At 33.9% G+C, this 17,427-nt stretch overlaps 1 protein-coding gene and 1 long non-coding RNA gene across 5 annotated transcripts in view; one reads left to right on the top strand and one right to left on the bottom strand.

The window, feature by feature from the left end:
- Positions 1 to 5,041, bottom strand: part of LOC100612620 (uncharacterized) — a 220,186-nt gene extending 215,145 nt beyond the window's left edge. For both annotated transcript variants that reach the window (XR_008546271.2, XR_010149111.1), the window contains exon 1: positions 4,667 to 5,041. This is a non-coding gene — a long non-coding RNA (uncharacterized LOC100612620). The remainder of the gene's footprint in view (positions 1 to 4,666) is intronic.
- On the top strand, positions 4,033 to 17,227 carry ETAA1 (ETAA1 activator of ATR kinase). Of its 3 annotated transcripts, none has more exons than XM_001167176.7 (6): positions 4,033 to 4,418; positions 5,922 to 6,050; positions 6,303 to 6,379; positions 9,623 to 9,735; positions 9,986 to 12,012; positions 16,596 to 17,227. In XM_001167176.7, the coding sequence occupies exons 1-6, from the start codon at positions 4,196 to 4,198 to the stop codon at positions 16,721 to 16,723; spliced, it is 2,697 nt and encodes an 898-aa protein (XP_001167176.4). In that variant the 5' UTR covers positions 4,033 to 4,195; the 3' UTR covers positions 16,724 to 17,227. The 3 variants fall into 3 exon arrangements, with proteins under 3 accessions (XP_001167176.4, XP_016804147.3, XP_063645103.1); XM_016948658.4 differs by having other exon boundaries at positions 4,053 to 4,418; positions 7,098 to 9,735; XM_063789033.1 differs by lacking the exon at positions 6,303 to 6,379 and having other exon boundaries at positions 4,060 to 4,418.
- Positions 17,228 to 17,427: the final 200 nt, after the last annotated feature.

Here is a 17,427-nt window from a genome sequence, read left to right as displayed (position 1 = left end):
CCTTCAGTGTCACAATTTTTGCCTTAATAATTATTGTCAAGTTTATAAATAATCCCTATAAGTGAAACAAGCAAGAGTTTCACTTTGGTTTATTACAGTTTTTAGTTGCAGTAAACCTTACTTATATGTATAAATTATTCAAATGCCTAGAAATGCTGAGCTATGAATCACATTGCATTCAAACATCTGTAAGACTTTTGTTTCACATTAAAAACATTTTATTAAGGAGTTAATTGTGTTATACTTATTTCAGGAGCTATAGTCAGGAAGTAAATTTAATTTGAAGTACACTTAGAAATGTAACAGATTATGTAAAGTAAGTAATTTTCAAGTTAAAATTTACTATAATTTCCTACCCCATAATGATTACAGGTTACAGCCATCCTAGGTGTGTTAAGACAACACGTCTGTTCTTTAGGCTCAAGTTGTTCATTTCAGCAATGGTTACTTGGGCACTATAGAATTTGGAGTTATGGTAAAGTATTCACTGTTATTTTATTTGCAGCATTAATATGCTTTAAAGGATTACTACATGGTTATTTCTCTTATAAACACCACTAAATTCTTTAAACTTCCTTAATTACTTTCTAAATGTGAGTTGGATATTTATTTGGTAAATTAAGTTCTTTTTACATTTTTTTTAATGCTTCCAGGATTTTTGGTCATTTGAGAGGTAGGAGAGATCCCTGAGAGAAATAGTAATATTCCTGCTAATTTATACAAGTGAAGGTTCAAGTAATTAATTTGAATTTTAAAAGATGTAATATCACTTGTATTCCAGTCTTATCCGGTTATAAATAAATAAAACTAAACAATGGTTTAAATACATGTAGGTAAAAAACAATCATGGAAAGAAAAAGTATTAGTAGAAGGTCAAACACTGAGGAAAAATAATGGAATTATCTATTCACAACGGTTTATATGGTTTATATAACTGCTAGACCTGAATCTCAAATTTAGTTCTAGGATTTCTGTCAGCAAAACTAAAGAGTAAAAACAGAATAGTTTACAAGATAGAAGAAATATATCAGCTCCTCAGTAGGAACTAAGATCTTTGCCTTACATTAACATTTTAAACATTTTAATTGATAAATATAACATGTGTGTAGAAAATGAACAAAATGTACAGCTCAGTAGATTACCACAAAGCAAATACTTTTGTAATTAACAACTAGAACATGAAAATAAACAAAGCCAATAAATACATGAAATTCTCTCCTCCCTCTGTCCACTTCTAATCACTGTCCCTTCCCCCTCCCAAAGGTAACTATTATCCTGACCTTTATGGTAATCATTCCTAGATTTTTCTTTATCATTTTAACACTAAAGCTTACATCCCTATACAATATAGTAGAACTTTGCCTGATGGAATTTATATGGGATTTATTTAACATTATGGAGGAGGGTTGGGAGGTCTAGCTTTTTTTTGCTCAACTTTATGTTTGTCAGATTTATCCATGTTGTCGCACAGAGTTGTAGTTTTCATTTTCATTGCTATTTTGTTGTGTGAATATAGTTCAATATATTTATCATTCTACTGTTGGAAAGCATTTGGTCCACTTACACTATGAAGTAATTTTGAATTGAATTTTACTGCTAAAAGCATTTTTCTTCCTCTTTGTTTTTTCTTTTTTTTTTTTCTGTTGCCCAGGCTGGAATGCAGTGGCACAATCATAACTCACAGCAAGTCAACTTCTGGGCTCAAGTGATTCTCCTTCCTAGTAGCTGGGACTACAGCCATGCGCCAAAATGCCCAGCTAATTTTTTGTATTTTTTGTAGAGATGGGTTTTCGCCATGTTGCCCAGGCTGGTCTCAAACTCCTGGGCTCAAGCAGTCCACCTGCCTCGGCTTCTCAAAGTGCTGGGATTACAGGCATAAGCCACTGCATCCCACCAAAGCATTTTTATAAACTGTATCTTGATGAACAAGTCCATGCATTTAAACAGAGAATATTCCTCAGAGTGGGATTGCTAGATCAAAAACTGGTTTCCAAAGTGGTTGTGCCAAATTATACTCTCACCAGCAGTACATGACAGCTTCCATTGGTTTACTGCCTCGATACCTATATTGTCAGTCTTTTTAACTTTAGCCATTCTGATATGGTTTTCATTTGCATTTTCCTGATTAAAAATGAATCTGATTTTTCCATAAGTTTGTTGATAATATTTTCTCTTGTGAAGATCCTGCTCAAGGGTCTCATCCACTTTTGGTTTTGACAGTCATCATTTCCTTAGTGATTTGTATCAGTTCTTCATATAACCTATATATAGGCCCTTAAATATGTCTTATAAATATTTTCTCCCAATTTGTGCCTTGCCCTTCCTTCTCTTTAATGTTGTTTTTGAATGGACAGAAGTTCCCAAATTATCAATTTTGTGTAGTCACATTTATAATTATGCCTGGTGACCTTTGTTTTATTTCAAATGCGTTCTCTGTCATGAAGACAATTTATACCTTCTAAAATGTTATTTTATCTTTTACAATTAAATTTATAATGAATATATATGCACTTGATTTGGGGATAAAGTTTGAGGTAAAGGTCATGTTTCTTTCTTTTTCTACATGAATATCAAATAGACCAAGCACTATTTAATTTCAAAAGTCCTTTTACCATTGCTCAGAAGGGTCACCTTTGTCTTAAATCGTGTTCATTTATATGGAAGTCTGTTTCTGTGCTATCCTGTTTCTTTCATCTTTGTCTATCCTGACACCATCATAACACTGTCTTAATTACTATAACTTTACATAAGTCTTGATACCTGGTAGATATCAACCCTCATTATTCTTCGAGAGATCTTCAAGAGTTTATTGATAATTTTGGTCCCTTGCATTTTCATATAAATTTTAGAAAAGACTTACCATGTTACACACACACAGTCACACACTGGGCCTTCATATGTATTTATGTTGAATCTATAGGTCAGTTTGGAAATAGCTGACATTGTAACAATATTGAGTCTCACAACCCATGAACATAGGGTAACCATTTATTTAGGTCTTCGTTTTCTTTCAAAAAAAAATTTTTTTTTTTTTTTTTGAGACAGGGTCTTGCTCTGTTGCCCAGGCTGGAGTGCAGTGGCGCAATCTCGGCTCACTGCAAGCTCCACCTCCCGGGTTCAAGCAATTCTCTGCCTCAGCTCCCGAGTAGCTGGGATTACAGGCACCCGCCACCACGCCTGGCTAATTTTTGTATGTATGTATGTATGTATTTACTTATTTTACACGAAGTCCCCCTCTGTCGCCCAGGCTGGAGTGCAGATGCGCGATCTCGGCTCACTGCAAGTGCAGTGGCGCAATCTCGGCTCATTGCAACCTCCGCCTCCCAGGTTCAAGCAATTCTCCTGCCTTGGCCTCCCCAGTAGCCGGGACTACAGGCACGCACCACCATACCCGGCTAATTTTTTGTATTTTTAGTAGAGACGGGGTTTCGCCATGCTGGCCAGGCTGGTCTTGAACTCCTGACCTCGTGATCCGCCTGCCTCGGCCTCCCAAAGTGCTGGGATTACAGGCTTGAGCCATGGCGCCCGGCCTCAAAAATGTTTTATAGTTCTCTTTGTAGGAAGGACAATCTTTAACTTATTCCTAGTTACTTGCTATCTCATGCACTATTATAAATAGTACCTCTTTAAAACTTCAATTTTATATTTGTTGCTAATCTATTGAAACACATTGGTCTTTGAATATTGACTTTGTATCCAGCAACTCTAAATTAATTTAGTAATTTTTTCTACTTTCTTTTGGATTTTTCTATGCACATATCATCTATGAAAAATTAGCTGTATTTCCTCTTCTTGAGAAATTCGAAGACTCTCAATAATCTGAATTTGACTAACGTGCAATTTTCGTTGTAAATTCAATAAAAAGTTGCTAGTGTATTCAATCTCCTTTCCAACTCACAAGCTCCCACTCTCGACTACTACCCGAACAACCCCCACCAGTCTGGAGGATTTTGAGCCTAGACACTCCTCCAGAGCAGGCTCCTGTCCCGGCTGCGGAAGTGCGCGCGCCCTGGGCACCTTAACAGTTCCGCCCCTCTCCCGGACCCAGCCAATCAGCGGCCGCATCTTGCGCGCGCCCCACCGACCAAAATGGCGGCTGCCGTTGGTGCCGGGTGCGGTTTGTAGTGCTGTTGCCCTACTCATCCCTTTGCAAAATGTGAAAGAAGAAGCGGCTGGTGGAGGCGGGCCATAGGCAATGAGTCGGCGAAGGAAACATGATGACAGCCCTAGCCCGAAGAAAACGCCGCACAAAACAGCGGCGGCGGAGGAATGCGGCTCGGTGGTCGAGCCAGGGAGGAGGCGGCTGAGATCGGCCCGCGGTTCGTGGCCCTGCGGGGCTAGAGAGGGGCCTCCCGGGCCAGTGCGGCAGCGAGAGCAGCCTCCGACCGCCGCCTTGTGCAGTAAAAGTAACCCCGAGGGTGAGACGTCGGCAGCGCGGCCTGCCTTGGGTTCGGCGCCGCATCCCCACAGCCCAGCTTGCAACAGGGAAATCTGGGGTGGGGGTGGAGTCTGGAGCGTGTATTCTGTCTCTGGGATTCACCCCTCGAGAGTCCAAAAATAATCCTATACCACTCCCCGATGGGCTTTTGTCCCCGAACTTAAGCACTACCCCGTTAGGTTTGACCATCCATTTGCCTCCGCCACAGGAATAGGTAATGTGGTTTACCTGTTTGCGGGAGGGCGGCTGCTTTCCAGGCTGCTCCTCCAGTCAGCAGCAGTGGTGGAGTGAGAAGAAACAGCTGATAGGCCCGCTAACCTCAGTTTTTGCCCGGAGAAGTTAGTTCTCTTTAAACCCTTTTTTTCCCCGTGACCTGCTTTAGAGAAGAGTTCATAGGAAAAGTTAAAAGTTTGTCTCAAAGCCTGGTAGATGTCTCACCTCATTGTGAATAAACCGGAAGTTCCTGTGTGTAACATCCCTCCAAATAAGATACTAAGGATCTCTTTCGTCTCGATTAGTTTTAGGTGTTACTTTTTAAAAGACTTCTAGTAAATCTTAGTTGGAACTGAAACTCATACAAAAGCCTTTATTCTGGAGCATGTTCTTGAAATAGTGCTTTTTTTTTTTTTTTTTTTTTTTTTTTTTACCTTACGTGTCTTTTTTCTTTTGGGAAAGAATCTCGCTCTGTCACCCAGGCTGGAGTGCAGTAGCACAATCTCGGCTCACTGCAACCTCCGCCTCCCGGGTTCAAGCGATTCTCCTGCCTCAGCCTCCCAAGTAGCTGGGACTACAGGCGTGTGCCACCTCGCCTGGCTAATTTTTTGTATTTTTGGTAGAGACAGGGGTTTCACCGTGTTAGCCAGGATGGTCTCGATTTCCTGACCTCGTGATCCACCCGCCTCGGCCTCCCAAAGTGCTGGGATTACAGCCACCGCGCCCGGCCACCTTACATGTCTTTAATAATACTCCTATAAAGCAATTTGGGAATGAACAAAAATCTTTATAAAAATTTGAAAGTGATTCTAGACAAAAATTCCCAAGCATTGGATCACTAATGGTTTTTGAAGAATGGCAATTAATGTAGATTAGATAGAGTTGGTGAAAGGGGGCTAAACATATTTAGGTTTCTGTTGGGTTACTTTGGATTTTTGAATGTACCTATAAATTACAGATGGTTCCCCAAAGCCTCCAAGACTCAATGGTAATAAATAGAATGACTTAGGTTATACAGTATTGTATTATGCATTCATAAAGCTTCTGGATTATCTAGAAGTGTTTGCTATTTACAATGTGAAGTTTGCGAAGTGCCGCGTGGATTTTTATGTGAAACAAGCATTTCTGTTACGGTTCAGGTAATTATCTCTGGGAAAAAAAATTATCTTGGACTATAAAAGTTAGTCTCAGCTATTTGACCTTGGGGTCTTACGAAGTAAGGTAATGCTTTAAAATGCAACAATTGTTATTTTACTCATATTTTATATAGAAAGGTATGAAACACCAAAGAGAGCGCTGAAAATGGACTCACTGTCATCTTCCTTCAGTTCTCCTAATGATCCAGATGGACAGAATGATATCTTTTGGGATCAGAATTCTCCATTGACAAAGCAGTTAGGTAATTAATTATTAACATTTTTTATGTGAGTAAATATTTGATAAATGATTCAGATTTAACTAGAATTCTAGTCAGATAATAGCATCGGGAACCTCTGAGAATGTTATATGATTTTATCTGTATAAGTATGTGATGTAAACACATAATCCTCTAAGCTGCACTAAATAAAATTACTTTCTAAGAAGTGACAGCTGTTTTTTAAAATTGAGGGTTTTTTGTTTAAAATTTATAGAAATGTCTTTGTTTCTTTAGGTAAAGGAAGAAAAAAACAGATTTACACCACAGATAGTGATGAGATTTCACATATTGTTAATCGTATTGCTCCTCAGGTAAATATCACTAGTTTTACAGTTTGTTTTAAAACAGTGAAGAATGTGCCACTAAGTTTTTGTAGTTTCTTTAAATGAAAAGTATTGTCTATTATAATTCTTTTTTCCAAAAATAAGGCAGCAAAGATTACTGTTTTGCTTTTTCTACTTTTGAAATACATATTTTGAAAAAAGGAATATAATATAAAATACAAGATATTTTCTTAAGTATATATCTTGTTTTAATTTTTTAGAGTAATTTTTGACTAGGGCATTGTGTTTATCTGTAATGTTGTGCTTAACAACATACAACATCATTTTTCAAGTTGCTAAAATAATAGAATAAGGCAGTGAAAAAAGTTTATACTTCTATGATTGTTTTGTGATTGGTACTTCCTGTCTGTAACATTTCCCCATTGAAACTAATAATACTCATTGACTTATAAGATTATCAAGAAACACTTACAAAAGTGGAGAGCACTGAATTCAAATTTAGTCCTCATTCAACCTCCTATGCTGTGTGACCCAGTGCAAGTTATTTAAACTCTCACCACTTCAGTTCATTCAGCCATGAACTAGAATTATTGTGTTGCTCTTGCTGTCTTCATTGGATCATTATGAGGATTAAACTAGATAAAAATTCTTTGTAAACTATAGAGTGCTATAATTGTAAGGTTACGTTAAGGTTGTTACTGTAATAGAACCATCTCCAAAGGTTTTTTTTTTTTTTCTTGGACAGGCATGGTGACTCATTCCTGTAATCTCAGCATTTTGGGAGGAAGGCTGAGGCAGGAAGATTGCTTGAGGCCAGGAGTTTAAGACCCCGTCTCTTAAAAAAAAATTTTTTTTTGAGTGTTTCGTTTCTTTTTTTCATTTCTGTTCTTGTATTGTTTGAGTGAAATAGAAATATGTTCAAGTCAATCATTTGACACAAAGCAATCCAGTAACTCTAATATTATAATTACTAAGAAGCAAAGGCTCAATACGTGAAACTGTTCTGAACTTCTTTACTTTTTGTTCTCTTTTTCTTATTTAACATTTAAATCCAGAGAACATTTTTGCTTAGTGTCTTCTCTGAAGGAAGTATGCCATTTTTCCTTAACCTGCGCTTGAATAGTTACTATATGTTGACCATAAACAATAGATGGCACTGGCCCAAAACATGGTTTGAAGAATTACTGTCACCCAGGTGGAAGAGACAGAAAATGAAGTTTTTCTTAGCAGCTATAAAATATCCAAAATTACACCTAGCACAGTCAAAACAACTCTGTTGCTACTAGCTCTACATTCCATTTTTAGCATGTCATAGAAATTCATTTTACTTACAGTTCATTAGTTAAATAGCATTTATGCCATAATAGTACTTACTCTATAAGTTAACAATAGATCTTCATTAATTGTGGGTTTCACATGAAAGAAGCATAATAAAATGTGTTTGGGCGGGCCAGTCTAAATAGTGATAAAAAGATAGTTGTGAATAAATTATTGGACTCTTTACCTAAGTGGGCTGGAAATAATAGCTCATATAAAGAAATGACAACAGTACACAAGTGGTAACTTGTATAAGAGAAAAAAATATAGTGAAATTAGTAGCTTTAAAATGTTACCCTCTTAAACTGAGTACTTTTAAAGCATATAAATCTTTAGCAGTTTCAAGGTCTGTTTGAAAGCTTGTCATGTTCTCAGAATGACAAATACTTATATTGTTTATTTTTAGGTGAGTCATTCTCAAATCATTTAGTTTTAACATTTTCAGAGATAGCATTTTTTTAAATATGCGCTTTTATTTTGGTTGGACAGTCAGTTCACTTTTTGCAGGGATACTTTTATACAATGTTGTTTATTTGAAGATGGTATATATCTTCATTTATACAGCTTTGCACAGTATACTTTTTATAATGAAATGAAGTAATGCATTTAGATACCTTATACAGCACCTGGATTATGGTTGAAAATCAATAAATTATGTAATTATTCATGAAGAAATATGTAATATAACATGTATAAATAGTATACAAACATACATAGGACCCATGTATATGTAAAGTTGGGTACATAAAGTCATAATTTAGTTCTCTGAAAATTGAATGAATTTAAAATTACTTTTGTAAATGGCAGAGTTCATAATTAAGACTATGATTCTTTAAATTCTTTAAATTCAAGATTGTTGAAATAAAAGGGAAAATATATTGACTCTGAAAGTGAAATTACTGATTTTCTTGAGTATTTGCAAAGCTAAAGGCAACTAGGTTCAAGTTGACATTAAGAAGACTTTTTTGATTCATTGAGGATTTGAAGTACCAAGTTGTAGGGATCTTTTCACCTAAATCTTCTAGTAAATAAATGTATACTGACACTGGTATGCCCAATATTGTGCTGGATGCTGAGTTATTCTAAGAAGAGTCCTTGCCTTTGAGTAGCCTATAATCTAGTAGTAAAATTATTTTTTAACTTGTGTGATATTTATGTTCATTCTAGGTACTATAAAATAGAGTGAAAATGGTTACTTGATTTGATTTGTTGGTTTGGTTTGCAATTAATGCCTAAAGCTCATTCTGTAATTTTTTTGTGTGATCAAGTGACTGAAAGGTACAGCAAAAGTATCCAGGTCTAAAATGCCTTTTTTCTGTATATTATCTGGGCTAAACTTTTCTGCTTTCTCTATTTTTTTATTCTTATTCCTGTCTCATTCTTAGCATCAGTTCTAACCTTGCTCTTATCTCTTAATTCATTCCTGATCTTAATTCTGAGTGTTCTTAATTTAGGTCAACATGGATTGTCCAACTTTAGATAAAGATTATAATAAGGATAAAGAAAATTTGGAGAAACAGATGATACAGAAAGAATTCCATATGTATCTCCTCTCAATTCTGATGATTTCTGCCACACAGTTTCTGACACTAATGTTTTTATAAATATCTTAGGACAATTAAAATGTCAATTTTCTTTTGATAAAAACATGCTTCTGTTATTAAATGTACATTTGATAAATTTAATTCTTAAAACAATATTTTTTTAAAATAAGCAATTTGTAATTCTGAATGTTTTCATTCTCTGAAACATAAGTGGATCAATTATTGTAGCTTATTATTGCTATCTCCCAACTTATTGTTTTTGAGTTTGGTAAGTGTTACCTCACCAGAATTTAGGAAATTAATTCAAAATCGTTAGTTTTTATTTTCTTTTTTCTTTCTTTTGTTTTTTTGGAAGAGGGGGGATGCTACGCTGGTACTTTATACCTCTTTTTTTCCCTATCTGCCAAAGGATGAAAAACCAACAACAAATTCTATGCTGGACATGTGGATTGGTGAAACTGCTATTCCATGTACTCCCAGTGTAGCAAAAGGAAAATCAAGAGCAAAAATCAGCTGCACAAAGTAAGTTAAGACTTTTCAGCTTTTCTGAAATTCAGTGAAGCAAATATTTTTTGATAATACTCCATTTTGGTTTTGTGAATATATCAAAATTTTTGTTAATAAAATTTCCACAGTTTTGATCTATCAAATTTTGGAGTTAAAATAATTATAACTGTTAAAATCTCAGAGCTTTAACATCAAAATATGTTAAATAACAGTTGGATATAATGTTTCAGAACATTTTTAGTTATTTTTTAATCTTGTTTAATAGGTTAAAAACACAAAGTCAAGAAGAAGAACTTATGAAACTGGCTAAACAATTTGATAAAAATATGGAAGAGCTAGATGTGATTCAAGAGCAAAACAAGAGGAATTATGATTTTACCCAGACGATTTCAGAAACAGAGATTTTAAGTAATTATAAAGATAATATACAGATGTGGTCATCACATAATATAGTTCCCGAAATAGATAATGCTACAAAAAAGCCAATCAAAGGAAACACCAAGATGTCTGTGGCAAATGATCAAAATAGCAGTCAGAAGCCATTTGACCAAATTGCTGAAGCAGCCTTTAATGCTATTTTTGATGGTTCTACTCAGAAATGTAGCGGACAGTTAAGCCAAGAACTGCCAGAGGCTTTTTGGAGCAGCAGTAATACTACCTTTGTAAAGACAAATGCTTTGAAAGAGGAGAAAATCATTACTAATGAAACTCTGGTCATTGAAAAACTGTCCAATAAAACCCCACGATCACTTTCTTCTCAAGTAGATACACCCATAATGACAAAATCATGTGTGACTTCCTGTACTAAGGAGCCAGAAACTTCTAATAAGTACATTGATGCATTTACTACAAGTGATTTTGAGGATGATTGGGAAAACTTACTAGATAATGAACCTTTTGCTGTGCAAAATATCGACATGCCTGAACTCTTTCCTTCTAAAACAGCCCATGTTACTGATCAAAAGGAAATCTGTACCTTTAATAGTAAAACTGTTAAAAATACGTCAAGAGCAAATACAAGTCCAGATGCCAGGTTAGGAGATTCAAAAGTATTACAAGATCTTTCTTCAAAGACATATGACAGAGAATTAATAGATGCAGAATATAGATTTTCACCAAATTCAAATAAATCAAACAAATTATCCACTGGAAATAAAATGAAATTTGAGAACTCTTCCAATAAAATTGTTATTCAAGATGAAATTCAAGATTGTATAGTTACATCTAATCTGACAAAAATAAAGGAAGATATTCTTACTAAATCTACTGTACATGCTTCTGAAAGGAAGTCAGCTTTGAACACAAGATATTCTAATGAACAGAAAAATAAGTGCATTTTAAATCAGTCTATTAAAGCTCCTGTTAATACTGATCTTTTTGGCTCTGCAAATCTAGGCAGTGAAACCAGTGTTAGTAACCCAAATCAGACTAGTGCATCAAAAGTAGGTTCTTTCTTTGATGATTGGAATGATCCCTCATTTGCCAATGAAATTATTAAAGCATGTCATCAATTAGATAATACCTGGGAAGCAGGTGATGTAGATGATGATTTGTTGTACCAAGCATGTGATGATATTGAAAGACTAACTCAGCAACAAGACATTAGAAAGGACAGTAAGACATCAGAAAGTATATGTGAGATCAATAATAATTCCGAACATGGAGCCAAAAACATGTTTGCTATATCTAAACAAGGAAGTAATTTGGTACAATCAAAGCATTTGAATCCAGGCAGCATTTCAGTGCAGACATCTTTGACAAATAGCTCACAAATAGATAAGCCAATGAAGATGGAGAAAGGGGAAATGTATGGAAATTCTCCAAGATTTTTAGGTGCCACAAATTTGACTATGTATTCTAAGATCTCAAACTGTCAGATAAATAATCTGCATGTGTCTTATACTAACACTGATGTTCCAATACAAGTGAATAGTTCCAAATTGGTTCTTTCAGGAAGTTCAAGTTTGAATGTAACTTCAGATCATATGAATACAGAAATTACTACTTATAAGAAGAAATTGAGTACTAAGCAGCTATGCCATAAGACTATAACAGATGAAGCTCACAGCAACCTTAACACAACAGTTGGATTTTCAAAGTTTACATTTACAAGGATGAAAGATTCTCAGATTCTTTCTCAGTTTAATCAAAATTGTATAACTGGAAGTATGTCTGATACCAAAATTACACAGTGTGTGGAGAAAAAGAAAAGTGTCAACCCATTACTGGAGGAAGCTGTTGGACAGCAATCTTTGGTGAAACTTTCTGAATCTTTCAAACAATCTTCAAAAGGTATGTATGAAATATGAAATAGTTTTCTTTGAAAAGCATCTTAAAAAGTAGTAAAATAATTATTTGTTGTTTTTGAGTGTGAGTAATGTATAAGGTAAAACTATTCTATGACTAGTTAATTTTAAGAATTAACTAGAATTCTTAAAATGATACTTGGAAATAATTATACTGCATTATACAGAGTAGTTGGTTTATTTTTCAAAATATTACATTGAATTCTTTCCCAGCACTTAATACAATGACTGGCATATAGTAGGTACTCAGTAAATATTTTTTGAATAACTTATTCTTTCTTGGAAAATCATACCTTTAGATATATGTATTATAGTGTTCATTAAGATTGTATTTACTAAATTGTTTTAAAACTTGAGTAATCTTCTGGGAAGCAGATGATGAAGCAGTGAGGTAAATAATATTTAGAAATTTAGAGCATTCTAGTTAAACGTCTTTACTAGTGTGATATTTGATATAAACGTGCTAGCGGTGATGGTTAAAATTATGATTTACTTATTTGATAACAGCTATCATTTCTGATTCTTCCAATTTCTCTTTTCCCCAAGTCTCCATTCTATCAATAAGTTTCATTCTTTCTATCTCAAAAACCGTATCCCCAAACTGTCCATTTTTCTTTCTACAACAAGTTAACATTTCTTGATGAGACTACTGCAGTTCTTTTATCTATCTCCTTTCAATTCTTATCTCCAAATAGTGGAATAGCCTTTTAAAATTGGATGGGCAAAAATGGCGTTTCTATGCTTAAAACAACCTTCAATGGCTGCCCGTCATATTTCAAATAAAATCCAAACTGTATACTGTGACCAACAAAGCTGTGGATTATCTCTCTTTAACCTGCGTCTCCTCTTTTTTCCTTACCTACTAAGCTTCAGCTATACCAGCTATCTTTTAGTTTTTCAAACAGTGTATGTTTTTCTTCCTTGTCCAGGAACTTAGACCGTGCTCTTCCCTTTGACTAAAACTACTTCTTTTCAACATGTGACCCCTTCCCCACTCTTTTGTTGGTGCTTTCTTACATCTCAATATAAGTACTACTTTCTCACAGAGGCCTTCCTTGAAGAGTCTATAAATAGATCTCCTTGTTTATTTTTTATTTCCTAATTGCTTTCATCACAAGTTGCAATTAAATATTTAGTGACTCTTCTCTGTCTTGTTGGCATTACTGTTACAACTTTCCTATCTAAGTGACTTTTTTTTAAAATTTACAACAGTAATATGCTAGTTATTTAAAAAGAAAAGTAAAACAGTATAGAATAATTTAAAGGAAAAAGTTAAGTCTTCTGTTTCTCCTTTCTGATAACCATCCCTTACGGAAAACCACTATTAATAGTTGGTATGATGTAGCATTTTCTATGAATATAAAAAGATATGTGTGTGTGTATGTACATATATATGTGTATGCATATATATATACCTATAGATCTATTTAAATATAAATAAATCTGTATACCCACTATTTGGCAACTTGCTTTTGCCTTAATATATTATAGCTGTCTTTTCCTATTAGTACATATAAATTTATTTTAGTCCTATTAATGACTGTGATATATATGGTGGATGTATCATAATTTAACTGTTTCTCTGTGATGGAAGTTTGGGTTGGTTGCAGTCTTTGGCAATTACAAACAATACTCCAGTAAATATCCTTCTGCATAAATTTCCGCATGCTTGTATAATTGTATCTGTTAATTCATAAAAAATTGCTACAAGAGGAAGTTTTAAAATTTGATGGATACCACCAAATTTCTATCCGAAGCAGTTATACCAATTTATCTTATCAACACTGACAGTAAATAGTTCTCTACACCCAGGGTGTCCAATCTTTTGGCTTCCCTGGGCCACATTGGAAGAATTATCTTGGATCACACATAAGATACACTGACAATAACAATAGCTGATGAACTAAAAAAAAAAAAAAAAAAAAAAAAAAAATCACAAAAAAATCTCATAATGTTGTAAAAAAGTTTATGAATTTGTGTTGGGCTGCATTCAAAGCCATCCTGGGCTGCGGGTAGCTTGCGGGCTGCGGGTTGGACAAGCTTGCTTTACATGATAGCCCAAACTAGATATTTTGAAATATTAAAAATTGTTCTCAATCTATAATAATTTTAAGTATTTAAATTTGTATTAAAGTGAGCATACTGTAACTAAATCAAGCATGTTCCTAGCATGACTTTATTTACAGATAGAGTTGACCCTTGAACAATGTGGGGGTTAGAGGCGCTGATCTGATTTGCAGTCGAAAGTCTGTGTATAACTTTTGATCCCCTAAAAACTTAACTGCTAATAGCCTGCTGTTGACCAGAAACCTTTCCGATAACATAATTAATTAATACATATTTTGTATGCTCTTATATGTATTATATACTGTATTCTTACAATAAGCTGGAAAAGTGTTATTAAGAAAATAAGGAAGAGAAAATAATATTTACTATTCATTAAGTGAAAGTGGATCATCATAAAGGTCTTCATCCTCATAATCTTCATGTCTAGTAGGCCGAGAAGGAAGAAGAGTAGGAGTTGGTCTTGCTGTCTCAGGGGTGTCAGATGCAGAAAACAACCTACAAATGAGTGGACTTGCCAGTTCAAGCCCATGTTGTTCAAGGGTCAACTATAGTTATAATTCTATAAAAGACTAAACCTCCTGGAGTATTGAGTTTTCCCAAAACTCCTATCTACCAATCTATCTTGCATTTTTTATGGATAATCTGCGTTTTAGCTTACCTTATCAATATTTTCTTTAAGCTTATTGATAGTACTGAATCTCTTAATTACTATTAACTTTGTTGATGTTTTCTATTGTTTCTACTTCCTTTTACTTTGGTATGTAGCAAGCTGCTCTCCAGGGAAGTATCTCTGAAACAAAACTCACTTAACTCCCACATTTATTTCAGGCAGGAGTTGGCAAACTATGATCTGTCCAAATCCAGCCTGCAGCTTGTATATGTATAGCCAGCACACTAAAAATGTTTTTTACATTTTAAATGGTTGGAAAAAAATTAAAAGGAGAATAATATTTCATGACATTTGAAAATTGTATGAAATCCAGATTTCATTGTCCATAAACAGGTTTTATTTGAATACAGCTCATCAGTTATTTATACATTATCCATCACTATTTTTGCTACAGTGGTACAGGTGAGCAGTTGCAACAAGATACTCAAAGGTTAACATTCTTGCTTTCTGACTCTTTACAGGAAAAAAAAAAAATTACTGACCCTTGCACTGTAAGATCAAGATTAAGAAGAGCAGCTTTTGCTTAGTACTTTACAATATTTTAAGACTTCATTGTGTATTTTTATTATAGATTGAGTTAAAGGAAAGACTGATGGGAAAAATGGATGAGTCCCTAAATCAAATTTTCATGGTGTGACCTGATTATCATTTGAAATTATTTTCTATAATATTGCCAAGCAAATTGTAAGACCAACTTTAGGAAGTTATGTTTTCTGCTGTTGTAGATTATTAACCTGTTTTCTTTCCACACAGTCAAATTCAGTGTAAAGTCTTTGTATGTGTAGTCTGAGTTTGTTGTGTTTCTCAGCTTTGAGACTAAAGTATTAGATAATTAGTCAAGCTAATTAGAAAGTATCTTCTGGTGTCTCTCTTTAGGAAAAAATATCTACAGTCTGTTAGGTAAATAGCTTAGGAAATAAAAGCCATCAAAATCATCTGGGAAACTTATTTAAAATATGTATTTCTTGGCCTGAATACCCCCTCCCATTTCTGATTATACCAAGAAAGGAAAGGGAGGCAGATTATATATTTTGGAAAATGCCTCTGTTAGTTAACAAGAGAAATGTCTCATAAATTGTGAATCTTTTTCTAAATGTCAGAATAAATGATATACTTAAATATGTATTAGGGTGATAGTCTTAAACTTAAAATATCATTTAAATGAGAAAGTGATTTCTAATACAAAGCTTCAACTTACTAAGTTAATTGAGATTATTTTAAAGTTTCTCCAAAATGCATCCTCCAAATAAAAATATAATTTCTGACAGTGAATCACAGGTAACCAGTTTGACATGACAGATTTCATTTTATCACTCTAAAATATATTTCCTCAGTGGATGAAATGAAAACTTTATAGCTCTATAGGGAAAGTAGATGTGAATATTAATATAACATCTTATGTAAATATACACTGAGATTGATAGCTAATTTAATTCCTTATATTTTGACTATTTTCCAATTAAAGTTTACATAACATTTTAAATCCCAATGTATCCTTTTTAAAGATATATTTATTCGTGGGTCATATAAATTAGATGTCATTTTCCACAAGAATTATTTGGTGGGTAGTCAGTTTTCTATCAAATTGAATTTTATCACACTGTGAAAAGAATGTATCAAATAGAGACAGATCCATCAGTGCTTGATTTTCTTTTGAACTGGAGCATTATATCTCTATTATGTACTTAGAATTTTATATTCAGTAGTTTAGTTTGATTTAATAGCCAACTAATATGGCAAATCTGGGTGATTAAAAAAAGCAAAAATTAAAGCACATATTGAATGACTTTATAGGCTATAAAAGTAAAACTCATCTTTTGTTGAATTTTTAGAGGAAGAAGAGAAAAATAGAAAGTGTTCTCCTGAAGAAATTCAGAGAAAAAGACAAGAAGCACTGGTTCGGAGAATGGCTAAAGCACGAGCCTCATCTGTAAATGCAGCTCCCACTTCATTTCTTTAATGAAATATTAGTTGGAAGACTTCACAAAGACTGCTGATAACTATCTGTGATAGGAAATTTTTTTTTCTTGATTTCTCTGTGAGAAATGTAATGCTGACTTTTATAAAGCCTGGACTTCTACTTTATTTAATAAATCAATGTTTGTTTGCAATGGTAAATGAAACATTTCCTTGGACATGTATTTGAAAGTCATTATATACAAGTTTTGGAAATTCAGGAAAGTTAGCAATTATGTACGGATATTATACAGAGGAAAGTAGTTATATTTTTAAATGCTATTATTGCAGAGGATCATCAAAAAAGAGGTAATCTACGTTATTTCCTATTCTAATGTCTTTTCCTAATACAAAACTTCAACTTTCTAAGTTAGTAGAGACTGTTTTTGTAGTTTTACTTTCATTAACTGTTGCTTAAGGTTTTTATACACTTCCAGATTTTAATTAATACTTTCATATTTCTAGGAACATGGTTGATATGAAATAAAGGACTTTATTTGTAAGGAAATTATGTTCAGTTCTTAGAAGTGGATTTGAATTTTAATAATTCTAAAATATGACACATTTTGGAAACTTTCCACCATATTTAGGAAAACTTTGATTTTAGAAGTCTAACATAGAGGAAAAGAAGTAGTGGATTGTCTACAAAAGTAATGTGGCATCATTAACATTTAGAACTGGCAGAAACTTCATATGTCATCTGGTCCA

Source organism: Pan troglodytes, chromosome 12, assembly GCF_028858775.2.
Source record: "Pan troglodytes isolate AG18354 chromosome 12, NHGRI_mPanTro3-v2.0_pri, whole genome shotgun sequence".
NCBI lineage: Eukaryota > Metazoa > Chordata > Mammalia > Primates > Hominidae > Pan > Pan troglodytes.
This window is presented reverse-complemented; position numbering and strand designations above follow the sequence as displayed.